We start from the raw sequence: 25,633 nt of genomic DNA, 5'->3' as shown, positions 1-25,633 counted from the left end.
CGACGTTGCCCAGTAAGAGGTCTTTCAGAGAAACTCTACACATTTGGAAAACTAGTGGAGTGAATTCAGTCCCAGAGTGAGGAGGAATCATACTGCTCTTCTGTTGCTAAGCTCTGGGTATAACTGGCCCCTGGTGTCACAGAAAAGCAGATGACAGAGGCTAAGTCCCTGTACATGTTCTCATATCCCCAGCCTGTTGCTCACCTGGGATTTTGCATCCTCGCCTTTGATCTTGACACAGGGGCTTAGCCTGAGGTTGTAGATCTCGGTGTTCCTCTGCCTTTGAGACTCTAGGCACTTCTGCCTCTGTCGGATAGTGCCCTTCTGGATGGAGGAATCGTTGGGGACTCTGGAGGAAAGTCACAGGAATGAGGAGAACCAGCCGCTCTTTGGCTTAGTAACACTAGCAGCTGGAGAGGTCAAGGCAGGGTTTTGAGGATGACAGGGGCGTTTCATCCTGGGTGGTATTACCATGACCTGTGCTGGGGTGGGGGCTGCCACTAGGAACAATCCAGCAAGGAGGGACCCAGGAGCCACAAGGGTAAGGAGCCTGACATAGGACAGCATCAGCGAGCCCACGCCCTCCGATCAACTGGGGCTTAAATGCCAGCAGTTGCGAGAGACTGCTGCTAGCTAACCTCAATCCCTCATGCTACTGATTAACTTAATTCCTCTCCTGGTTTCAGGAAGGAAGGGGAGCTGACTGGTCTTCTCAGAGCTCCACGCACTTCAAAGTCCTGATCCAGTTGGCCACGGGATGTCCCTTCTCTGGACCAAGTCAGCTGAGGGCCTTGCCCTGCAGCCAGCAAGAGGTAGGGCAAATACCTGAGCTCTGGATAGACATTCTCCAGGTACCACTTGAAGCTCTGGCAGTGCAGATTCTTCCTCAGCTCCAATCTGCTCTCGACGCTGGGGGTGATGGGGGCAGGGGTAGACACAAAGACAAAACACAGCTGTGTCACAGACAGGTACCGAGGCCGAGGCACAAAACACAAGCTGTTGCCCACGCTGCACCCACCTCTCTCCGGAGGGTACTGGAGAAATTACCCGAGACAGATTTCGAGAGCTCCAGACACAGCTATGGAAACACTTAGCAATATCTCACAATGGCGTGGTAATGACACGCACGGAGGGTTTGTGCTTTTACTTGGAAATGGGATCTGGGGGTGTTTTTTACTTTTCATTAAAAACAAGGCTACAAGGACATTCAGGGTGTTGTTGCTAATTTACTGCTAGGCCTCTGAGTCTACTTATCCACAAATCCCTCTTTGGATTCTGTAGTCAAAATATCATTCCTGATCACCTCTCTCTCAAAGAATCATCTTCTTTGGCTGGTTCTGGTGCCTGGTCATGTCTTTATGCATCAGACATTTATTGAGCGCCTACTGTGTGCCAGGCGTTGTGCCCCATGTGGGAAATGATGGATGGCGAGCTTTTGAGCAATTGACAAAGGTAATGAAACAAGCAAAAACAACCCTGTGGGGACGTGGGGTGGGCATGTGGGGACTGTGGGGGCCCCTCAGAGGCACACCCTTGCGTGTTGGGTCCACGCTCGCCCAGGCGGTAATGGTGAAGGTGGTATCTGGAAGGAAAAGTGGACGTTATCGAGACAAACCAGAAAGTGGGTGAGGCAGGGGCCCCAGGTAGAGGCAGGGGAATAGCAAAGGGAGATTGGTCTGGTGGCAGGGGCAGCGTGCGCATGAATGTATGCATGTGGGGGTGGCGGATTGGAAGTAAATGGGATAAGAGATGATGAAACGGATGGTAAAGTGTCTGGGGGCCACTGGGGAGGAGTCTGGACTTTGAGGCAATGGGAGGCAACTGATGGGCTCTTAGCAGAGCATGACGCGGCAACGTCTGCACTTTCAGGGCATCTTACTGGTGGCGAACTGGTCTGACGGGGCAAAGCTGGAGACGGGGTGGGCAGGGGGAGGCAGCCGCAGAAGCCCAGGAGCTGCTCACGCTCTCAGGTAGGAAACTGGGGAGTGGAACGGAGAGAAGGGACAGGTCCAAGCCCCTCCATTTCTCCCCAGCTGCACTGCCATCACCCTCCTGGGTTCCATGGACACTTTGTTCTTTCTGGGTGACCACAGAGGACCGACCTTGACTGGGCCAGCCTCCCCTCCTTCCGGCCCTGACTAGACCAGGTGCTTTCACAGCCAGGACGTGTACTTAGCACTGAGCATATTTCCTCACCAGACCCAAACTAGGGTGAGCAGAGGAATGACGTCACTTTTTTTTTTTAAAGCTGAATGTTGAGTGTTCAAGCAAAGACCCAGGCGCTCAGTGTGTGAAGGGCACAGGATCACCGGGACTTGGTGATTGCAGGACATGGGAAGAGACGGGGAGGGAAGGGTCAAGGCTGACACCCAGATTTCTGACTTGGGCAGCAGGACACAAGGAGGAGCGTTCATGCAGATGGGGGATGCGGGATGAGGAACAAGCTTAAGAGTGAAGTAGACGAGTTCTCTTCAGAATTTGAGTTAGAGGAGCCTGGGAGGCGTCCAGGTGGAGATGTCCAGTTTGTACTTGGAGAAGGCGCAGTATGAAGACAGAGAGGACAGACCCTCGTGGAAGACCACATACAAAGTGGAAAAGAGGAAACTGAGGCTGCAGATGGGACCAAGAAGGGGGAGTGGGGGCAGCAGCACGAGACTGCAGGTGCAGAAACCGTGGCCAGAGATACGCCGGAGGGGCTGGGAGGGAGAAGACCGATGGGGTAACACAGAGGATGTACGGGGCCCAAGGGGGTCAGGGTGAGCCAGGTGGGGGCTCTCAGGAACAGGAGGTGGGGGTGGGGCTCAGATCACACTCAGGAGAGGAGCAGGGAACAGCCGCCCACAACACTCGCAGGCAGGAGCTCATGACGCGTGGCCCTGAAGGAGCAGACAGGGCTGTAAGGGCATGAGTGATGCTGGATAGAGGAGAAGTTTTTGTAGGTTTTTCCCCGCCTCCTTCTCTTCCTTTTTAAATGGTTTAAGTTTTAAGCTTTACGACACTGTCTCAGTTTAAATGCAGATGGGAACCATGCGGTAGAGAGGAAAGATCAGGGCTGAGGAAGAGTGGAGACCCGCGGAGGACAAAGTCCCCCAGAACAGTGGTTCCCACGCTGTCTGCACATTAGAGTCATGGAGGTGGGGGTGGGGTGGCTGCCTCTTAAAAATTCTACAGCCCAGGCCATACCTCAGAGTAGGTCAACTCTCTGGGAGTGGCAGCAGTCATTTTTGAAGCTCCCCAGGTGACTGCAACATGCAAGCTAGGTTAGGAAGCATTGCCCTAGAACTTGGCTCTTCGAGGAGAGGTCCTCAGACCGGCAACACGGCACCACCCAGGCGGGAGCTTATTAGATATGCAACCCTACTGAATCAGCAACCACATTTTAACAAGATCTCCAGGAGACGTGGGTGCACATTAAAGTTTGAGAAGTCTTGAGCCAGGAGGCAGGAGAGAATGAATCCAGGCGGAGGGAGCTGGATAAATGTTGACTTATGAATGAATGCAGATGAAAGGTGGATCCCGAGTACAGGTGGAGGGCTGGCTAACACGGCAGGAGGCACACCTGTCTTTCGAGATGAACTAGAGAAGAATGGGGCAGATACAGCAAAGTTCACAGGTCATTTGTCTTTGGAAGTTGAGGCCATCTATTTCATCTATAAAACAGAAGGTATCATCTGTTGTGAGTGACGGGTGAACTCAGGGGCTGGGGAGACAGGAGAGGTTTAAATGGAGATTGGGGAGAATGGTACCCAGGAAAGGCAGCAGGACTGACGGGTCTGCCAAGGGCCTCCCTGAGTCTGATGGCCACGGTGTGTTAGCAGCACCGGCTGATACTTTCCAGAACCTTCAGCAGCCTGTGCACGGGGCAGGGAAAGGCACAAAGTCGGGTTCATCCAGGGTTGAGAAAACTTTGCCTGGGGTGCTGATAGATACACAACAGGGCAAAAGATCTGAGGACAATGTCTTTTAAATCTTCTCTTTAAGCAAGAGAGTGAACCCAAGCTGGGGAGGGCAGGAGGTAAGGAAGGGGGAGGTGCATGGCCACAGACAGTGGACCGGAAGTTTGAGGACTCAGGACAAATGCCCTGTGAGGTCCTGCGCAATTGCCCTGGAGGGACAGCATGGGTTTATAACCTCAGAGACACGAGCCATTCTGGCTGGGTCCGATGTAATCCTCCTGAGGGGTGCAGGCAGCAAAACCCACCCGCTCACCAGCCTTAGTCTGACTGAGGGACAGCAGTGTGACAAAAAAAACAAAACAAAACAAAACAAAACAAAACAAAACAAAAAAACAAAACACTGGCTGCTCCTCAAAACAGTCAAATGACAACATAAACAAAGTTCCCATTTTTCTTTTATCAGCTCTGGGCTGGAGAATTGCACCCTATAGTTTTGGGATCAGACAGGTGTGGTTTGAGCCTCATCCCCCAGGTGATTTGATTAGGGCAAGTCGCTTAACCTGAAGAAGCCTCGGTGTCCTGTCCCGTAAAATAGAGGCAATTAAATCCATTACTCAGAGTTTGGGGAGTGCTAACAGGATAGCCTTTAGGGCATCTGGCACAGAATTCCTTTCCTGTCCTTGTCCACTCCCAGGGAGCTAGAGCAGGGTGCTAGGGGACACCTGTCTGATACTGCTCCTCTGAGAAGAAGGGCAGTTTGCATGTGGGTGACTCAGAATTCGGAGGAGGAGCTCTGACCTCTAGGGACTAAGGCCGTTGTGTCCCGCATCCTACTTCTCTGTAAAAAGCTATAAATATCGCCCCATTGTGCGAAACACAGCTCACTCACTGGGGCGGTGGTCCAGGTTGTCAGTCATTCCATAAGAGCTACCGAGAGCCCTGCACACCCAGGACAGGGCAGGAGCAAGAAGGGACACAAAGGAGAGCAGCCACAGCCCGGGTCCTGGAGTAGCTCAAAGGCTGGGTGACCAGCTAAGTGGACAGGCTGTCAGGAGCTGGGGATCGTCTCAATCCTCTGCACGAATCAGCCTGAAAGGACACTTACTTTCCAAAGGGCCTCTCTAGGGCGAATGGCCGGGCAGCATAATAGTACTGCTTGTATTCATCCATCCACACTTCAGCTGTCCTCTTGGTGTTCCTGGGGAGGTGGGGTGGGGGTCACATATCGGTTAAAATGCACATGTAAACAACATTACCCAGCTGGGGGCCCCAAGACCCAGGAATAGCATTCTTCCCTGGGCGCTGAGTCCAGCCAAGTCCCACCTGCTCTCTAAAGGGGCCTTTCCCCCAAGACCCAGGACATTAGTAAGAAGGACAAACTCCTCCCCAAAAGGTACACACCAGAAAAATTATGCCAGAAATAGAACTTCTGTGGCTCAAAAATGAATGAATGAATGAATGAATGAATGAATGAAGAGAAAAGAACCAGGAGAACCCACACATGCCAGTGACCAAGAGCAGAGAGGCAGGGCTCCAGCTACCCTCAAGACCCCTGATCAAGGAGCTCCCCCTTTCTGCAGGGAAAGTGGTAGGGTCCCAGCTTTCGGCAGGAAAGCCAATCGCACATGGCTTCCTGGAGCCCGTGTGCTCAGTGTGGCGCAGGCATAAAGAATCAAGGAATCAAGCCGTCTGTCAGACATTTGGCCAGCACACTAGTCTTTTCCAAGAGCTTGCTCTGAGTCTGACCTCACAGGGCACAGAAAAAGCGAGAGAAACTGACACGGAGAATGTCACCATTCAGCAGACAGGGAGGCAGAGGTACGAGGAAGAGCCCGCAGAGCAAGACCGAGGTCATCAGAAAACAGTCAGATGCCAGGTGCAGCAGAGAAGCAACTCCCGCCAAGGTCCACGGAAGTGAACTTGGGGTCTCACTACACGGGGATGCTCCTGCAGACTTCTGGTTCTGTCTGGAGCAGAGGCATTCCATATAGGGGTATGTTACGCTCTTCCAAGTTGGTGGACCCAGAATGAGTCATGCACCCGCAGTCCATTCTTGGTGCACTCAAGTTACCAGCGCTTTGCTGGTGCGTTCCCCTGGGCCGGTCATCAGCCAACTGCACGCCGCTTAGGAAACACCTGTGCCACTTTTCTCTGACCACTGACTGACCCACTGACCAGGGCTCAGACTCAAAGACAGTGCCTGTTCTGGAGCCTAGGGCTGCCCCCTCATTCCTAGGCTGGCCCCCTTCCACATCATAGCCCCCTGGCTTTCCTACACCAGGTGTCCCCCACTCACCTTTTCCTCCTGAAAACCCGAGGGCCCAAGGCAGCTCTCCCTTTGGTGCCTGCTGGGTTTCTCACCGCCCCACCCTTGTCCACCAAGTTCCTGCAAAAGGTGTTAACTCTTCCCCTGCTCAACCCCATGACAGCCCTGAGACCATCATGTCAGGACATGACCTGTACCTGCTCATATGTGTGAAAACTGAGGAAGGAAAAACACCGATGAGGAAAACGACGCCCCAGATGAAGAAAAGCACCAAGAGGCACTTAGCTTCCCCCTCTCCCAAATGGACTAAATGACAGAAAAGGAAAAAGGAGAATAAATGGAGAAGTGAGGCTGTCAGATGACAAGACACGAGAATAAGGGAAAAAGTGGGAAGATGGAGGAAAGATAAACACGGGGAGAGGGGTACACAGGAATTATTTCTAGAAGGAATCACAGGAGAAGTGTGTACAAAGGGACAGGGCAGGAATAGGTAAGTGCAGCACCGGGTCACTGAGGCCCCTGGATCTTCATCCTGCCCTACCCCTTCCCGCTGCAGGCGGTGCAAACACCCTCTGCAAGAAGCCCTGGGTGCTGGCAGGGCCCTGGGGCAGGCACGTGAGCTGTAGCCACTTGTGCGTCCCCAGTCTCAAATCCTTCCAAGGACCTTTCCCCTGGTGACCCAGCCTGAAAGTGGGAGCAGTGGATCTTCCAGAACTCAGAGGCAAAATGGCATCCTCTTCCCCCAGCCCAAATGCCCCCAAATACCTGGAGCCCTGCAGGACGGTGCTGCCCAGGGACATGTGGGCCTTGTTGAGCCCTGGGCAGTCAGCGGTGGGGAACAGCCCCAGGCCTAGTCCTCAAGCTGGGTGGGCAAGCCCGACCTTCCCTGCTTAGGCAGAATCCCAGGGAGAATGATGTGTGGCTCCAGAGCATCCAGAACACTCGGGAAACTTACCAGAGAACATGGGACAGCCACAACCCATCACTGGGAAAACCCTCGGCTTTCTGTTGCCCCCTTGAAGCCCCTGGGATGTGCACTTACTTTATATATGTGTTGGCATTTCCATCTGGGAAAACATACGGGTGCTTCTTCCGGAAGACGTGGCCCACCCGGCTGCAGGGGACGATCTCGAGGCTGCCCCCGCACATCCACACTCTGAAGGAGATTTCTGTAAGACAGCCGTGCCCCCTCATCACTGCGCTGTGTCCTCAGGAGGGGAGGGGACCCAGGATGACAGCCCTGAGGACCAAGGACATGGTCAGGGCCCACTGCATCTAGCCTAGGGCTTGGGGGTGAGGAGGTGGCTTCGTAGTCAGACTGTGTGCTCTGCTGGCTGGGCAACCTCAGTTTCCCCATCTGCAAATGGGGACGACAATAACTCATAGCCGGGAGGATGACCGGAGCGAATGTGGAAATAGTGGCTGGCTTGGAGAGGCACACGTTTAATTAGCCCCTGTTCCCTCCCCTCATGGAGGACCACAGAGGGCTGGAATCAGGACCGAGGAGAAAGAATCTCCAGTCAAGAATATAGGAGAATTTCCCGACAGTCAAGGCCCAGATAGGAACAGCTGTAATGGAAGTAGTGAGTTCCACACTCTCACAGGCTAGCAAAATACAGGGGCAGGATTCCCAGGAAACCCCTGGACGAGGTGTCGGTCACCTCCCAATGGCCCGACTGCAATTCTATCATTCTGTAAGGGCGCCTGAATCGTAGCCCAGGAGGAGGAAGTCTGGCCAGTAGCTGAGAGCAGCTGTAGAGAATGCTGGAAGCCTCTACACTTGCTGGGGTTGATCCCTAGGGCGGGGATTTTGCACACATACCCATTTCTTGCTGGTTGGCTGCCGGCTCTGAAGCTGCGGGTAGAGCAGAGTCTGCAGAGGCAGCTGGGATGAGGCCGGGGTGTGCATTTCTCCCCTGGGGCTGTGTCCTAGCCTGGTGCTCCTGCCCCAGGAGGAAGCAGGGGAACACCAAGGTGGGGGAGGGGAGTATCTCATCACCGCTAGTGTTTAGAATTGCTGAACGACCGTCAGGCAGTTTTGTGATTGCTTTTACCTTCTCTACGGACAGTGCACCTCCTTATTGCCTACACCCAGGGCAGGCTCCCCCATGCACCCCACTGGCCAGGCTACTGGTGGGAAGTGCCAGCTTCCCATCTGGGAATTACCGCCTGCTCCATGCTTGTGCAGTCAAGCTCAAGTGGGAGGAGGGCAGGCTGAATCGTATTCATGCCCAGGCCCATGGGTGGCTGCTCTTGGGGGCGGGGCACGTGGAAGCAGACTGCGGTCCAGGAGCAGGGAATGAGGATGTGAGTATTCTAGTGCCTTCCCACCACATACGTGCCCCACACCCTCCAGTACCTTGGGCCCTACCTCCCTGGGTTCTTTCATCCTGGGTCCTCTCTTTCTTATCTGCTGCCCCTCCACTTCCTGCTCTCTGTCTCCTCCCATTCCGGCTTTCCAAGCAGGTGCCTGGACACGATTTCTCCATTGTGATCCTCACCTGCTCGGTCACTCACCTGTCCTCAGCCACCCTTTACCTGTCCCTACTGCCTCCTGCCCTGTGCCCTTGAATTGCAGGCAAGGCCCCCTAGATACCAAGCCCACTGCCACCACCTTCCCCACATGGGCCCTTCTGCTTGCCCAGGTTCTGGTCCCAGTGCGCTACAGCTCATTCCCAGGAAGCTCAGGGACAGGGTGGGGACAATGCGTGCACTCAGACGAAGAAAGGGCTTCTCAAGATTACTTCCAAATGGTGGCAAGAACATGGAGTGAGGGAGGAAGATGAGAAGAGCTCGGCTTTGGGTTTGGCAGCCCCGAGTCCACGGCAGTCCCCCAGCCGTGTCCCTGGGGGAACCCGCTTCATTCACCTCACTGAGGCTGGGTTTCTTCACATGCCAAACCAAGATCACAGAAGCACTCCACAGGATTGCCGTCCACATCAAATGAAACAGAGGTTTTGAGAATATAGCGAAACGTCTTTAGTACGACAGGAAGATCAGCCATGGCTGTGATCAGACGCCCCTGAAGCCAGTCTCTGAAACACGGACCCCATTAGCACTGCCCTCCCGTACCCGCTTCCAGCTTCTTTCTGCCACAGCAGCCACTTAAAATTTGTGGAACTAACACTTTGGGGTTTTGACTTTCCATCAAGGTCCTTGATACGCAGCAATCTGACATTTGGCTGGAGCACAGTGGGATCACGTGCCCCAGCCTGGTGTTTGTGGGATGGGGGGACATGAGCAATGAGTGAGCTCAGCTGACTGCTAACACCCGCCTCCCCACCCTGCAGCGAGCGCATTGAGGGGCTGCAGGGGCCGGGCCCTGGAACTGTTAGCACACATGTGACTCTGGCCTCAGGATGTCTTCCTTAACAGTATGCTTCAAAAGTCTACTGTGCTCCCCTCATTTCCTCTCCAGCATCTCAAAATACGGTCTGCTCCAGTTCCCAAAAAGGAAAACCCTCTCATCTTGCAAAACTAGAGACGGAGATCTGGTTTACTAGATATAACCTACAAATTTTGTGCCAGCCCTCCTCCAAAAATACGCATACGTTTTGGCTGTGGTCTCTTCCTTTCCATGTATTCAAATAAGACATATGTCCCTCCTCATTTGCAAAGCGAATCCCTCCAAACTATGCCTCAGTTCCATCCCCCCCCCTCCCCCCGGACCCCTGCAACCTGTTTCTGCCTCCGTGCTTCCCATTCCCAGGATCTTGCTTCTCTCTCCATCTTTGTCCCCCCGTCGGCACGCACAGGCCCCCCACCTCGGAAAGCAGTCATCGGACCCTGGTCCTTCTCCACCTTCCTTCTGGTCTTCTGGCATTCTTCCACCCTGAGGCTCTGTCTTTTCCGTGTCTTCCTGACACTGCTTCCTCAGCTGGCCCCATGGTTCACGTGATGCTGAGGACTCCCCTCCATCCCGCCAGCCCTAGCTTGCTCCCGGCTCCTGTGCCAACTTCCAAGGCTGTCTGACCCTCTGCCAGGGAGTGCTGGACACCAGCAGATGCGTTTCATCTCCTACCCGGTCCTCCCCTTCCACAGCCTGCCACAGCCTGTCTCCTCTCCTCCACCTGTTAAACCATCCCTCCTCCTCCTCCTCCTTTTCCTGTGGCTGCTGCTTTAGCCTAAAATCACCACGCATCTCAATTCTGCAAACGTGAGCCATGGGAGGAAAATGACCTCTTCATCTACCCCTGGGCTGTGCTTTGTTCTGTCCTCCCTCAGGTGGTAGCTTATTAGTCATCCTAACAACCCTGCTCCTGGTCACGGATGTCCTTATTTTATGATGCAGAAGCGGTTCTGACCGCTGGAACCTGCCAGCGGGTTCCTGGGGACTGAAGCACATCTCCCCACTCCTGAACTCCGCTCTTGCCCTGCCTCCACCTGCCCTCAGCACTCAGCAGCACCCATCGGCCAACGCAGGTGTGGGTGCAGACGCTGGCTTCAAGGCTTTTATCGACCAACAGGAGAGGCTCACCTATGACCAGCCCACACTGCATTTCCTCCACTCACTCATCCAATCGTGACAAATGCCCGTCTTTGCGCCCCTTTGGTCCGGCTGATGCTGCCCGTAGGTGCCTGAGGCCCGGGATGCGCTAACAGCTTCTCTGCTCTGGAATGTTGAGTGTTACAACTGGGGTGATGGGAGACACGGGGACTGACCTGCACTGCGGTGCTGCCCCCAGAGTCGGGCAGCCTGGGGGGTGCAGATTGGTGTGATGTTTCACAGGTGTATTGTGTGGGATATTTAGCACCCAGGACATGGAGTCGCCCTGTCCTTGTCTACACCACTGACATCAGGATAACCGTCCACACAGATACGTGCTGACACCTGGGAAAGTCTCGGAACCCAGAGGCCCCACGCAGCAGGGGCTCGTGCGTCAGCAGTGCCGTGGACAGAGGCGTGGGGCAGCGGGCCCTCCAGGCACCGCCTAGACCCTCTACTTTCCACGTCTGCGGCTCCTGCTCCTGCAGAGTCATCACTTTCTTAAGTGGGGAGGCCGAGCAAAGAGATGCTGTAGGGAATCTGTAGGGGGTTCTCGCTGAGTCAGCGCCGGCACCATCTCCACGGTGATGAATGTCACGCAGGCCCTAATATACTCTGAATTCCAGGCAGGGAGACGTGTCATTATTCCACCCTCATGGGGGGGTGGGGAGGGGACGGCGCTAGTATCTTATTTTCTTTAGGCATCAGACTCATGCTTGACGGAAAGCTGCCCTCCCCACCCTCCATTCTCACCTCTTTTCTTCTGTCTCATCAACCCACTTACCAGCTCTTACCAGGTCCCCATGGCACCCCTGCCCTCCCCCAGACCCACCTCTGCCTGACAAGCCCATGACTGGCTGGATGGGAAAGGGGACGCTTTCTCCCCAGACAACAAACCACAGCCATCCGAACACCACTGCTCAGCCAGACCCATCAAGGCTCCAATTTCATTTCATAGTCGGGTTTCTAAACACAGGTGGAGGGCGCTTTAGACACGGGCTCCGCCGACTTCAATGATCCTGTTTTACATGGAGCTGCACATATCGTATACAGACACGCATTGTACACACAGCAGGAGGACCCGTTCTGCCTTTGGCCAAGGGGAACCTACTCAGGACAAGGGGAGTGGAGTGAGCTGTGGTGGGCTACTGTTCTCCACAAGTCCACGCATACAAATGTGGCCATAGAGACCCAGCTCCTTTTAATGATCTTTAAGTTCTCAGGACCTTCTGGGCCTGGAAACTCTGTTATCAGTTTTTAATGAATGCATGGACTTGAGTAGAGATCATCTTCTGGTCTACAAAACCACACCTCATACCATCTGGGGCCATCTCGCTGCATCCAGGCCCCTAGCTTCTGAACAGGCACTAGCCACAGGCCCACCATGGTCACCCAGAGCCATAAGCCTGCAAATGCCAAGGTGGCACACTTATCTTTCCATAATCCCTATGAAAACAAGCCATGTGTGTCGTCTCTGCTGGGCCCAGGGTAGACGTGGGGAAGTCCAGGGGCAGTGGGAAAGGATGGTCCTGGGGGACTTCATCGGGGCATGGAGCTTCGGCCCAATGGCCCAGAGAAGGAACCGAGCTGTGGCCTGCTTTAGTTTAGTTCCCTGTCTGTGGGGAGAGGACTTTTCATCAGATGTGGATGCTCTTCTCAGATGAGGCCATCTCCGTCACCTTGAGCCATCCAGCATGAAGAGGGAGAGTCAGAAAGAGAAGGTTCCAGGGAGAAACTAGTCCAGCAGGTCAGATACATGCTTCTTTAGCAGGTGCTGTCCACCCCCCACCCCTGAGTCTGAAGGGGTAGCAGGGGCATTAGCTTTATCTACTTACAGCAAGCTGCCCTGGGGCAGGGGAGGGTAATCGTCACCTTTGCTGCCATAACAAAGGCCACACAAACCTGGTGTGTGGGTTTGGCTGGGCCCCCTGCTGAGGGCCTCCCAAGGCCCAAATCCAGGTGTCATGCTGGGGGCTCTGGAGAAGAATCCACTTGCCAGCTCCCAGTCCCTTGGTTTGGAACACGGGTAGCCAGCACTTTCCAGTGTTCTAGGCCTCTAGGACTAGAGGCTGGAGGCATATTCTCGCCTCGTCCCGGGTTTAGCAGCAGGCCGGCAGCAGGCACAGGTGAATGAACGCAAATACAGAGAGGGCCCAGGCCTCGTAGAGAGGAGAACTGGGTGCGGAGGGGCCCAGAGTGAGTGGGGTGGGCAGGAGAGTGGGCGGGGAAGGTGTGCTAGTCCTGGGGGAGGCCGCCCCAGGAGCTGTGTTGTGCAGTGGAGTCCACACTCGGTGGAGGAGGGAGGCCAGGTGGTTGCAGAGGGCAGGGCATGTTGGGGCTGTGCCTCTGGACTGATGGCTGGAGAGGTGGGCACACACCAGGAGGGACTCAGCTGAGGGGTGTGGGCCTCGTCCTTAGGACAAGAAGCACCCACGGTTGCCACCACGCCTGGGAAGTGGGAGAGAGCTGCATTTCAGTGCTCTCTGGCCCAGTGGGAGGCTGGCTTTGAGGGGAACAGAATAGTCCTGGGGCTGGAGAGAAGGGTGGATGTGAACGATGATGCTTCGGGTGCGGATCCTGGCACTTGGTGAGCTGCGCTGCGGGGAGGCCCCTCTGCCACACCCTGGAGCCAGAATTCCTTCCCTCAGCACCATCCTTGAAGCTTAGAGAGCTCCCCGACCCCACTAAACCCCTGATCGTCATCCCCATCCTGATGGGCTCTTCCAAATGCCCACTCGGGTGCCTACCTATGTTCACATGCAGAGTTGGGGTGCTCCATGTGACATACACACCGTTGGAGAAGCCCTGCATCTTCTGGCATATAAAATGCTTAAAAAAAAAAAAAAATCCAGAAATGGCTTTCAAAGTGCTGAGAGCCGGCTATAACATAACGGGATGCTGGGATGGGAGAAAGCGGTGTTTCCTGGGATAGCTGTCTGTAGAGCTTTTTTGTGTTGGATTGTAAAATTAAAAAAAAAAAAAATTTGTGTTGGATCGGAAAATGCCTCTCCCACACCTCCGCAGAAGCCCCTCCCTACTTCCCCAGTGGAATCAGCACTTGTTAATGTCCCACGACCGGAAGCAACTAGCTGAGATTGCCACTTAATGTGGGCAGATGTGTGTCAACATTGCTATAAACAGAAGGTACTGGAAGGTTGGACCGGAATGTGCCATCATTAAAAATAACGTGCTGCCTGTATCCCAAAGCGACTGCCACATGGAGGAAGGCTCACACTCACTTTGTAGGGTTCAAGGGGGCAGAACAAGTCCCAACAGACAGAGGCTAGAGGGAGATGGGTTACCACCAAGGAGAATTTTCTAACAGTTTAACACAAAAATTCACAACAAGAGCATGTGCTGAACTGTGAAGCAGTGAACGTGTTGTCATAAACAGCACCTGAGCAGAGACAGGATGTCTGTCAAAAGTGCTATAGAAAGGATTCGTTTGATTGTAGCAGGAAAGGCCGGAGCACATGAGAGGATCATGAGAGACACCTTGAGCGGCACGATGCCCTGGGCTCTGGGCTGCCCAGAAAGACAGAAATCTCGTCCCCATTGGGATCGACAAGAGTCTACCCAGTTCTGAGCTCTTCTGGGCCCGTGCAGGCACAGCTGATCTCAAACCCATATCCGATTTATTTCCCCAGGCTGTTCCAGAGGACGGGTGCCAGGAAGGGGAGGCAGTTTGGTTCGTGGGAGTGGGGTTTTCTGCTCGTTTGTTGAGCTTCCAATCTGGCCCCTGATGGCAAGAGATGTATACTTTTGATGGGTTTCTCTACACTGCCCAGTTTGGGAGAACAGATGCTGTGGGTCAGGCCAGCAGCCATAAATTCCTGGAAAATAACTCTTAGTGACTGAGGAAGAAAGCCATAAAACACTCTGGAGGCAGGGACAGGAAAAAACACTGGCAGAGGACAATGCATGAGATTACTGCTAAATGCCCAGACGAGCCCCACGGGTCATTTTCAGGCCACGTCACTGCTCCGTGAGCCTGTGCCCAACGCTCCCCGGTGACACTCTGGCCTCTTCCTCTCTTTCTCCAGTGTCTTCCTCAACAAGTAGTTACCAAAGCCACCTTCAAGGTGGCCACTACCATAAGCACTAGAGACAGCTGGGAATAAAACAAAATCGAATCCCAGCCCATATTCTGGTCACTTCCTGGATCTTGCCGGCTGGGAGCAGGGAAAGGAAACCAACACAACACCTGCTGGCGTTGTGTGCAGATGGCTCTGGGAGTTTTACAGACCCGACTCTGTGGAGTTTCACAATAACCGCAAGGAGCACCCTTTTGTCGCACTTCTACTACATGAGGCAGCTCTGGGCTCACTCAGTGCTACGAGCTACACGAGCGGGTCCCGGACTGCTCTTTCTCCCGTAGCTGCAGAATGCAGGCCCACACCACTGCAGCCAGACACGCTTGCACAGTTTTGCACCCCTTCCACCCACACCCCTTTCTCTCTCACTAAAAGACAAGGGCCAGATGCTCCTGGGCTTCTGTGGCGACGACCCCAGACCCTCTTCATTACCCTGGTGCTGAGTGCTGTGTGCACAGAGCAGCCAACAGATGTTACCCAAGTCACGGGGTCACTGTCAGCCCTCTCCATCCCTGGGCCCCTTCCAAGATCCCCAGTTCAGAGCTCCCAGCTCAAGCCTCTGGCTTGGTATTCCTCCTTAGTCTTCCTGGCTTTTGCATTTCAACTTGCCCCTAACGGTCTTCCCCGGGAAGGCTTTCCTGGTGCTCAGCGTCCGTGCGGCCCCACGGAGAAATGCCTTGTTACCTCCACCCTCCCGGCAACCACTCCTCCGGTGCCCCCACTGGCCTTGCCCCCAAGGAGTGACTTACTGGCCCCTCCCAGGCCCTCGCCCCAGGTACATGTGGTTCCAGGACACAGAGATGCCACCCGGCCCCAGGACGCAGAGACAGCGACTCACCGAAGTTCTCTCCACCCCAGATGTCCATGTCTGTATCATATTTCCCCAGGTATTCAAACCAGGATTTGTCCATCACGAAGAGCCCTCCAGCGATGATCGGAGTCCTATGCATTTGGAAGGAAGGGAGGGAGTTACAGGAGAGAGACCGCCATCACATTCGTCTGCCCTGGCAGTGCAGAGCTCAATACAATTTTCTCCCCATTTCTCTTCCTTTTCACAGGGCCAATGCATTATTACCTAAAACAAGAACATGCTCTGGAGTTTTTTCTTTTGATTTTAAATCTCCCGGCCTCACAGACAGGCTAATTTACTCATCAGCATGCCTTCCGTTGGGGGAGCTGGGATTTGCTCAGAACACTGCTGCTCTGAGGGCCTGGGGATCCTTCACTGGCCTCTCCCACAGGCCCTGCCCAGCGTGGCTCTCTTGGGGGGTTCCATTACTGGGAGCCAGGGCAGCGGGCCACTGACCAGGCAGGGAAGGAATTCTGAGGCAGCACCTGTTAACAGCACATCCTAGGGCGCCTGGGTGGCTCCGTCAGTTAAGTGTCTGACTTCGGCTCAGGTCACGATCTCCCAGTTTGTGAGTTCGAGCCTCGTGTCGGGCTCTGTGCTGACAGCTCAGAGCCTGGCACCTGCTTTGGATTCTGTGTCTTCCTTTTCTCCGCCCCCCCCCCCCCCCACCTCTTGCACTCTGTTTCTCAAAAATAAATAAATATTTTTTAAAAATTGCACATCCATTTTTTTGAGATTGTGTTCTCCTTTTCTTCCCTCTTTACCCCTCTATCAGGGGTTATGTCACCTATGTTGGGGTCCTAACCCCCAGTACCTCAGAATGCGACCTTATTTAAGGAGCGAGTCTCTATAGAAGTTAAAATGAGGACATTACGGTGAACTCCAAACCCATGTGACTAGTGTCCTTAAAAAAAGGAAACACAGAGCCAGAGAGACAGACGTGCCTAGAGAGCATATAATGTGAAGAGACACGGAGAAGAGAGCCCCCTGAAAGCCAAGGAGAGAGGCCGGCATTGGCCTCAGAAGGAATCGACCCTGTCGACACTTTGATTTTCGACTTCAAGCCTCCAGACCTGCAAGACAATACATTTCTGTTGATAAGCCACTCTGTGTGTGGTACTTTGCTGCAGGAACCCCAACAAATTAATACACCCTCATCTTTATTTTTTCCCGTGGGATCCCACCCCACCTTCCCCTGCCTCTGGTGCCTGAGAGAGATGCCAGAGAAGCCACTTGGAAAGGAAAAGGTTGCAGAGGAAGGCAGACAAGGATAGCAGAGTCCAACCAAATAATCCAGCAAGTTTAGGGACATGTGTCTATAAGGATCGGTGGCTGGGAGAGGTGGGCAAGCCCTCAGGGACCTGGCCCCTCATCCAGTGCATCCAGAGGGTGAAGGCAGTTTTCACCCACGTCAGTTAGTTGATGGAGAGCAGGTCAGAAACCAGGTCTCCCAAAGCCACGCCCCCCTGCTATTTCCTGCAAACTGACCTAATGCTGGGAAACACTCATTCTGGGAGCAGGGATAATCCCACAAGAAAAGAGCCCACCCTCAGAATGCCACCACTGGGACAGAGAAGGGTAATACCAGGAGGTGGCTGCACCACCGCCCCCTTCGTCCTTGATGTGGTCCACCACCATATCATGTGCTGCCACTGTTGGGTAGCTGAGAAGCTGATGTGTGCTGCATGGAGCTCTCAGTGTGGGAAGAAGGTTCTACTCTCCCTTTAGAAATAAAGGGCAGGGGGCACCGGGGTGGCTCAGTTGGTGAAGCGTCTGACTCTCGATCTCCACTCAGGTCACGATCTGATGGTTCAGGGGATCGAGCCCCTCATTGGCCTCTGCACTGACAGTGTGGAGCCTGCTTGGGATGGTCTCTCTCCCTCTCTCTCTGCCCCTCCCCAGCTTGCATGTGTACTTTCTCTCAAAATAAATAAATAAATAAACATGGAAGGAAGGAAGGAAGGAAGGAAGGAAGGAAGGAAGAAAAAAGAAAAGAAAAGAAAAGAAAAAGAAAGAAAGAAAGAAAGAAAGAAAGAAAGAAAAGAAAGAAAGAAGAAAGGAGAAAGAAAGAAAGAAAGAGAAAGAAAGAAAAGAAAGAAAGAAGAAAGGAGAAAGAAAGAAAGAAAGAAAGAAAGAAAGAAAGAAAGAAAGAAAGAAAGAGAAAGAAAGAAAAGGCATTAGCCAGCATGCCATCTGGCTCCAATCTCCCTCTTGGCATCACTCCAGATTATGACAGCTGGAGGAGGAGGGAGGAGAGGCCGGCAGGTAGGTGAGACAGAGGTCCCTGGTAGAGCTCTCCTGAACACACACGTCTCTCTGGAGTGTCCCCATTTGGCTCTTCATAGCTCCTTGGTTCACAATCTGACTTATGTTCTTAAGTTAATTCAGTGCAAGTGAGCAAACGTTTACTCTATGGCAGGTCCAGAGATACGGAGATGCCCATGAAGAATGTGGGGCATCCCTAAGTTACTGGCCAGAGAAACTGCATCCTAGTGGTCTTGTCTGTATTTCTCCAAGCACTTTTATCCTCCTGACACCCCACCTGAAGCAGACAGGTGTCAGCTTGGAGATTCCCCAACAGGTCTGGGACACATGCACCAGCCTTAGGTAGGAACACCCACACCAAACGTTCTCAGTGCTCAGGACACAGGCTCCCCGCTGGGTGGACACCATGCTCTGTTCTACCCCCGGCCCCGCGACAGGTCCCGGGCCCCAGGCGGCCATCCTGCCACCATGTGCAGCGAATCGTAGCAGGGGCCTGAGGAGAGAACACCCGCAAAAGAGCCTGGAGTTGATGCCACCATCTCATTCTCAGACAGGACACAGCAGATGTGTTTGTTTGTTTGTATATATTTTATTTTGAGGGAGAGAAAGAGTGCATGCACGCAAGTTGGGGAGGGGCAGAGAGTGAGGGAGACAAAGAATCAAAGCGGGTTCTGCACTGACAGCACAGAGCCCGATGCGGGGCTAGAACTCATGAACTGTGAGATCGTGACCTGAGCCAGAGTCAGATGTCTAGCTGATTGAGCCACCCAGGCGCCCCAGACGTGTTTGTTAACAAGCAGCAGTGGCCAGGCCTCGAGATCAGCCTCTGCTTACAGCACTGCTGACCTGACCTTTCCCAGGCTGAATCCTGCCTGGTAGCTCAGCTCTGGCCCTAAGGAACCATCTTTTCCCCAGTCAGAGGCTCAAACAGGACCATCTGGTCCCAACTTCCCAACGTTTTGCGGGAAGTGTAAGTACGAGGTGCATGTGTGGGAAGGGTGACACTGGTCAGCTCCTCAGCACAGGCCTTACCAGACCCCTGTCCCCTCAGGAGACATCTCCTTGAAGACAGAAACTCCTGACATAAGGGGAGAGGGGGGCTGGCCTGGCAAGGGTTCTCCTGGTCTCTGCCCAGTCCTGAGCATCCAATGTGAAATGCCTCCTACACTCTGCAGCAGCGGGAAGGACCGAGTGGTGACAAATCTGCCCAGCCACCGCTGCCCTGACTTACCTGATGGGCTCGGTGGGGTCCAGGCGCCGAGCCTTCTGCTCTGGGGAGAGCTGCTCCCACTGGAAGTGGAGGCTCCAGTCAAACCCTGGAACACAGCACCGAGTCGCTTGATTTGGTCTCTCACGTGTCCCTGCAGAGCCTGCGCAACGCGTCCCTTTTCTGGAAGCTCATGAATGCATCCGGGGAAGCTGGTCCCAGGCTGGTCAGCAAGAAGGCCACCAGATATCCCTCCCACAGCTTCTCTTTCTCTACCTCCTACTGCCTCTCTGAGCCTTCTCTGCTGGGCAGTTAGAGGATAAAGGGCAGACGATAGAGTCACTTGCAACAGAGTCCAAGGGGGACAGGATGGGTAGTTACGGGCGTGGCCTTTGGCCAGGAGCATTGGGGAGGCGCCAGCAGGTTTTTGTAAGGGGCTGAGCTACCTCAAATCAGTTTTGGGGAACCAGCACTAGGCCCTGAGCAGAACCTTGGTGGGCCTCAGAGAGAGCGTGGCGACCAGTGCTGAGGTGACAGAACAAGTCAGGCCCTGCCTAGCTGGGGGGGTCCTTGCCTCCCTCCTGTTCTCAGGTCCCAGAGTGAGCCCATATCAGAGCCAGGGCTCTGGGGGCTGGTGGCATCATCCTACACACTCCCCTGGCTGTTCCATTCATAGCCTCAGTGGTAAGGCCACAATGGAGCCACCAGCATTATAGGACTCAGGGCTGGATGCTCCAGACAAACCACCAGCAGACGCTTCCCCCACTTTCCCCCTTGAATGCAACAACCAGGAGGAGCAGCGAGTCCTTGCTGGGGAGGGGTGCTGGCCCTACTCACCACCCCTGAGCTCCGCGGCGGACTCGATGTAGTTGAAGTTGTCCAAGCTGATGATGTCAATCACGGGGCACACCACCCGCGTGTAGTCCTAGAAGACAGCAGACTCCGGGCTCAGCCTGTGGTGCCAAGGAGCCGGGCTGGGAATCAGTGAGCTTGGCAGAGCCTCGCCCTGGTAACGCCAGGCTGGTTTTGTGGACTTGACTAAGCACTGCCAGCTCTGGATCTTAATTTTCTCATCTAGAAAATGGGGTACTGCGACCTCTCTGGTTCCATTGCCTAAAACGCCAGGAGCCTTTCTCTGACTCCTGGAGTCCTTCTCAGCCACAGTGGCCTTCGGAGCATGGTGGGGACACGGCAGGGGCCAGCTGGAGAGGGATGCACACGAAGAAGGGGGAAAGCAGGAAGAAGGGGGCTCTAAAAGTCCTTCACCATCAGTGGGGTCTCAGGAGGCAGAGGCCACAGCCAGCCCGGAAGGTGACCTCTACCTGCAGTCCCATGAAAAGAAGCCACACACCCACAGGAAAAGCACTTTGGAATTTCCAAATACCTTCATTCTATTCCTACGTTTACGAATAGCATCTCTAGACATTCCTAACTTCAGGTGTCACTTGTGATAGTCACAGATCAGTGCCTCCAGTCCTGACTCACCCCCTTCCTTCCAGACTCAGATCCAGTATGCCACTGGCCACCTCCGTGGATGCCCCGTGGGCTTTCAGTGATGGCTTCATCATCTTGTCCCCAAACATGCTCCTTTCCCTCGGTTGCCTATTTCTGCTAACAGAACCATCGCGTATCCCTCCGTCTCCCCAGCACAAAGCAGAAAGGTTCGCCTCTGCCCATCACCTGTTGAATCTAACTCTGAAACTGCTCGTCTGAGTGTGTCCTGCCTCCATTTTTCCCCCTCACACCTGGCGTACCACAGTGGACTCCTACTTTATCCCACTCTCTTCCCTTCGGCGGCCGCCGAAATTGTCATTACGATGTGAAAATCTCACTGTGCGGCTCAACAGCTAAAAACCTGAACTGCCTGCAAGAGAAGGTTCCAACTCCTTAGCCTGGCATTCGAGACCATCAAAACCAGGCCTGTATCTCCCTTTCCGGCTTCCTCGCTTGCTGTATCCCTCAGGCTCCCCTGTCTATAGGCATCAAAGTCATCCAGGAAACATTCTCAAAATATGCAAGACAGAGGCACCAGCTCCTGGGGGCTGTCAAGGTGCTGCATATATTTTTAAAGCCTTCCCTGCTCTGGGTGAACACCCTGTACCTGGCTTGCGGGAGGGGAAGCTGGGGGCAGTGTAAAGGAGATGTGAACATGGAGACTCCACAGCCAAATGGAAACCAAGCAGCCTGGGAGAGCCAGCAGGTCGGGGAAATCAGGCGGGACCACATCTCCAATCCTCCACACCTACCACCTGCCGGCACAGGCAGGAACCTCTGCTTCTCCTTGTCGCCATTTCATTTCCTAGTTCAATCTCTCTCCCAGATGAGGCTGTCTCCTTATTTTAAGCTCGGACTCACCAGGTGCCTGCTTTTATGTTCACAGACTTCATTTGGCCCTCAGCTTCCACGTGTGACTCATCCTGACAGTGACAAGGTACCTCGGAAGGCAAGGGGCCCATGTGGAAAGAAATGCTCATTTTCAATGCATTGCTTCTACCTCTGGGCCACGCACAGATGCTCCTTCCACAGTCGACACAGCACCTGCCCAGCTGCCACTGTTCTCCAGGCACCACTCAGGCTCTGTCACTGTGCGTCTCTGAGTGTGCACACGCACCACGTGCCCACGCACGGCCATCCACACCAATACCTCCCCATGGACACAACCTCAAAGACATCCTTGTGACTTGAATTCTGACATGGTTGCAGAAGTTCGGAGGCTGAACTTCTTCTGTGAGTCTGACAAAGTCCTCATTTTGCCTTGGCTTGTTGAGTGTTTGGGTCTTTACAGCTTCACTAAGTCCTTATGTCAATGCTTGTGCAGCAGAGAATTAATCTTGCCCAGAGATATGTTTGGCCCTTGCCCAGCTTCTGGGCAGTAACTCCTAAGCCCTCAGAATGCCCTGCCTAGAAGAGTATCCCTGTTTACCTGGGAGATTTGAGATATACCAGACAGTCTATGCTAATAGTGTGACTTATGATGAGGGCCTTGGGTCGTGTGGTACCAACTCAACCTGACCTTCGGAGGGGCATGGAGACCATGGGGGGGGGGGGGCTGGTCAGCCACATCTAGGTGATTGACCCCCAACAAAAAGCCCAGACACCAAGGCTTGGGTGGGCTTCCTGTTCCGAAATGCTCTGTACATGTTGTTATACATCCCTGCTGGGAGAAGTGAGTACCGTGTGTATAATCCCACTGAAAGAGGTCAACTAGAAGCTTGTGCCTGGAACTCTCTATGCACCTGTTCCCACTGCTGAGTTTAACCTGTATCCATTTGCTACACGAAACAGTAATCATGAATATAATAGCTTTGCTAAGTTCCAAGTCCTTCTAGTGAATTACTGAATCTGCGGGTGGTCTGGGGACCCCCACACCGCAATCCTGGTGTTTCAAATCTCTCCTCAATATTTGGAAATGGAAATGCAAAATAAAATGCTGGTTGCTTGCCTGGGAAAATGCTGGTTGCTTGCCTGGGCCACAGCCTTCCCCAGAAGCCACCCAGGGGCTCCGCCTCCAGGGTGTGTCGGCTCTGGTGCACCGTCCCTGTACGTTCCAAGGGCTTCTGCCCTTCTATTACTCCTATCACAGTTCATATGTGGTGTCTGCTTAGAGTCATGGAGACCAGGTGGGTAATGAGGGATGTTTGGGGCTCAGTGCTGTGTGAAGCCATGTCCTTAAAAAGAGGCTGCAGGAGACTTTACACGTGGCCCTTAAAGCCAGGACGCAAATCTGAGTGACCCTGGGGGTCAGTAACTGCTCCACTTGTGCAGCACCCAGCCCCAGCCCATGGCCTGCTGGGAAGCAGGTGTTCATCAGCGTCGGCTCAAGAGGCTGGCTGTTAACTCGCTCTGAGGGTACTATGTCGATGGCTGGTAGCAAAGCGGATGGGTCAGTTACAGTTGAGAAAAATGGCCTCTCCTCCTACAGGCTCAGGGATGGAAGGACTTCCGGTAAAGATACCCAAAGCCACCACAGGTGCTGGCCCGTGAGCTCCAGTTGGCTGGTCTTCAAGGCTAGGCCCACAGGTCGGCTTAAGCAGGCAGCTGGAGGAGTCACTGGCAGGCCCATGGCCTGGACCCCGTCTCCCCCCCTCACCCCCCACAAGTCCACTGGCAGCAATGACAGAGGCTGAATGCACCAGCCAATGGCCATCGATCACCTGTGCGGTACACCTCTCCTTCCTCCACCCATTCATGTAACTAAAAGTACACTGTGAATGGGCACTCAGAAAGCTAGAGAGATCAGCCACTCACTTGGTGAACCAGCTTTACTGAGCACCTCTTATGGTTTAGGAATTGTGGCAGGTGCAAAGATGGATATGGCCTCACAGTCTAGGGAAGACAGAGGACGGGCACTGGAGGGTGACGACGGAGCCTCTAAGGTAGGCTGGAGGGGCGGGGTGGGGAGAAGGAAGGGGTCCTCGAGGAGGGGACAGAAGACCTGGGTTCTCGTTCTGATGCTGCTATCTAGAATTCACGTCACCTTAAGCAAACCAGCACACTCTGAGGAACTGTTTCTTCATCTATAAAGTGAAGACAAATTATTATTTGCCAAACCATCTTGCCTTCCTAACAGGGCTTTTGGGTGGAAGAAGAGAGGGAGGCGTGTGAGAGGCTTTGAAGCATATGTAAGCCATTATTTACATAAATTTACCAAATGCTAAAGGGATTGAAATTTCTTAAAATCTTTTTTCCTACTGAAGAGATATGTAGATAAGGAGCGGGGAGAAAGAGGCTTCTGTTAAAAGAATTAAAACCAACCTGGTGCTTGTTTCAAGTATCATCGTGTAGCTGAAGGGAGGAGACGGGACGCAAGAGAGTTCCTTGTGGAAAAGACCAGCTGAGGACGGTTTCTGACAGCCCAAACTTGGCCTCTCTCTTATCTCTTTCTATTTTTGAAAATCCCCAACTCCAATTACAGCTTAAAATTTCCACTTCTACTCACAAGATCAAATCACGTTTTACTCTGAGACGAGACACAATACAAAGACGTGTGGAAACACAGGCTGACACACGCCCACATCCCTGTCCTGGAAGGGATGTCTCAGTGGAATGTTCTAGCAACAAGAGCCAGGGTCTGGAGAAAACCTCTGCAGCCCACAGAGGCTGCTGTGGCGCTCCGCAAGGGGCAGAGCCAGACCACGGCCCCAGGGTTTGTCCGGCCAGTCCCCTGCTACCAAAGCTTTAGATCAGAAAGCGGTGGGGATCCGGAGCTCAGCCCGGGAGGATGAGCTCTATTTGGGGCCAAGTGACTGCCACAGGAGGAGCACTGGGTGGCAAGGAGCACTCACACGCAAGAGGAAGAAAAGATGAAGGCTTCTCTGCCCTGCAGGTGAGGCTGACCAGGGATGCAAAAATGAGAGCATTTTTCAGAGAGGGCTTCTGTGATGGCCTCATAGGCACTGGGGTGGAAAGGGTTCATTAAGGTTGTCTGAGGAAAGCAAGGCCCCCTAACATATCCTGCAGGGCCACATTAGCCTGGGGGGGGGTCCTATAGATCAAACACTGAATCGCCACATGATCCCACAATTCCACTCGTTGGTATCACCCCAAAGAATTAGAAGCAGGCACTCAAACTTGCATACTAATGTTCACAGCAGCACTATTCACAATAGTAAAAAGATGGAAACAACCCAAATGTCCATTAGCAGAGGAACGAATAAACAAAATGTGGTACGCAGGCAGTAATTTCTCTGACACTGGACATAGCAACTTTCTTCTCGATATGTCTCCCGAGGCAAGGAAAACAAAAGCAAAAATAAACTATTGGAACTACATCAAAATAAAAAGCTTCTGCACAGCAAAAGAAACAATCAACAGAACTCAAAGACAAGCTACTGAATGGGAGAAGATATTTGCAAATGACCTCCCTGATAAAGTGTTAGTATTCAAAATATATAAAGAACTTTAAAACTCAACACCAAAAAAAAAAAAAAAAAAAAAAAGAAAGAAACAAACAAACAAAAAAACCCAATCAACTAAAAAACAGACAGAGGACCTGAATAGACAGACATTCTTCCAAAGAAGACATACGGATGGCTCACAGACACATACAAAAATGTTCAACATCACTCTCACCAGGGAAATGCAAGTAAAAACCACAATGAGGTATCACCTCACACCTGTCAGAATGACTAAAACTAAAAATACAAAAAACATTGAGGATGTGGAGAAACAAACGGGAGCCCTCATGCACTGTTGGTGGGAATGCAAACTGGTACAGCCACTCTGGAAAAGAGAATGGAGGTTCCTCAAAAAGTTAAAAATAGAACTGCCCTACGATCCAGTAATCACACTACTAGGTATTCAAAATACAAAATACAAAAACACCAATTCAAAGGGATACATGCACCCCAATGCTTACTGCAGCATTATTTACAATAGCCCAACTATGGAAACAGCCTGAATGTCCACTGATTGATGAATGGATAAAGAAGATATGCTGTATACATACAATGGAATATTACTCAGTCATAAAAAGAACGAAATTTTGCCATTGGCAACAACGTGGATGGATCTAGAGTATATTACGTTAAGTGAAATAAACCAGTTGGAGAAAGACAAATACCATGTGC

General features: G+C 53.1%; 1 protein-coding gene across 6 annotated transcripts in view; it reads right to left on the bottom strand.

The window, feature by feature from the left end:
* Positions 1-25,633, bottom strand: part of GALNT14 (polypeptide N-acetylgalactosaminyltransferase 14) — a 208,995-nt gene that overhangs the window by 11,722 nt on the left and 171,640 nt on the right. For 4 of the 6 annotated variants that reach the window (XM_045447249.1, XM_045447251.1, XM_045447252.1 and 1 more), the window contains exons 7-13: positions 19,902-19,989; positions 19,089-19,173; positions 15,581-15,684; positions 7,205-7,331; positions 5,002-5,094; positions 826-909; positions 205-349 (exon numbers count right to left, since the gene is read on the bottom strand). In XM_045447249.1, coding sequence (XP_045303205.1) covers positions 205-349; positions 826-909; positions 5,002-5,094; positions 7,205-7,331; positions 15,581-15,684; positions 19,089-19,173; positions 19,902-19,989 — 726 coding nt within the window. Of the gene's footprint in view, positions 1-204; positions 350-825; positions 910-3,321; positions 3,577-5,001; positions 5,095-7,204; positions 7,332-15,580; positions 15,685-19,088; positions 19,174-19,901; positions 19,990-25,633 lie in introns of those variants that run through there. The other 2 variants (XM_045447253.1, XM_045447254.1) reach the window with 2 other exon arrangements.

The sequence above is a fragment of the Leopardus geoffroyi genome, chromosome A3, assembly GCF_018350155.1.
Source record: "Leopardus geoffroyi isolate Oge1 chromosome A3, O.geoffroyi_Oge1_pat1.0, whole genome shotgun sequence".
NCBI lineage: Eukaryota > Metazoa > Chordata > Mammalia > Carnivora > Felidae > Leopardus > Leopardus geoffroyi.
The sequence above is the reverse complement of the archived record's forward strand: the minus strand, read 5'-3'. Positions and strand labels throughout refer to the sequence as shown.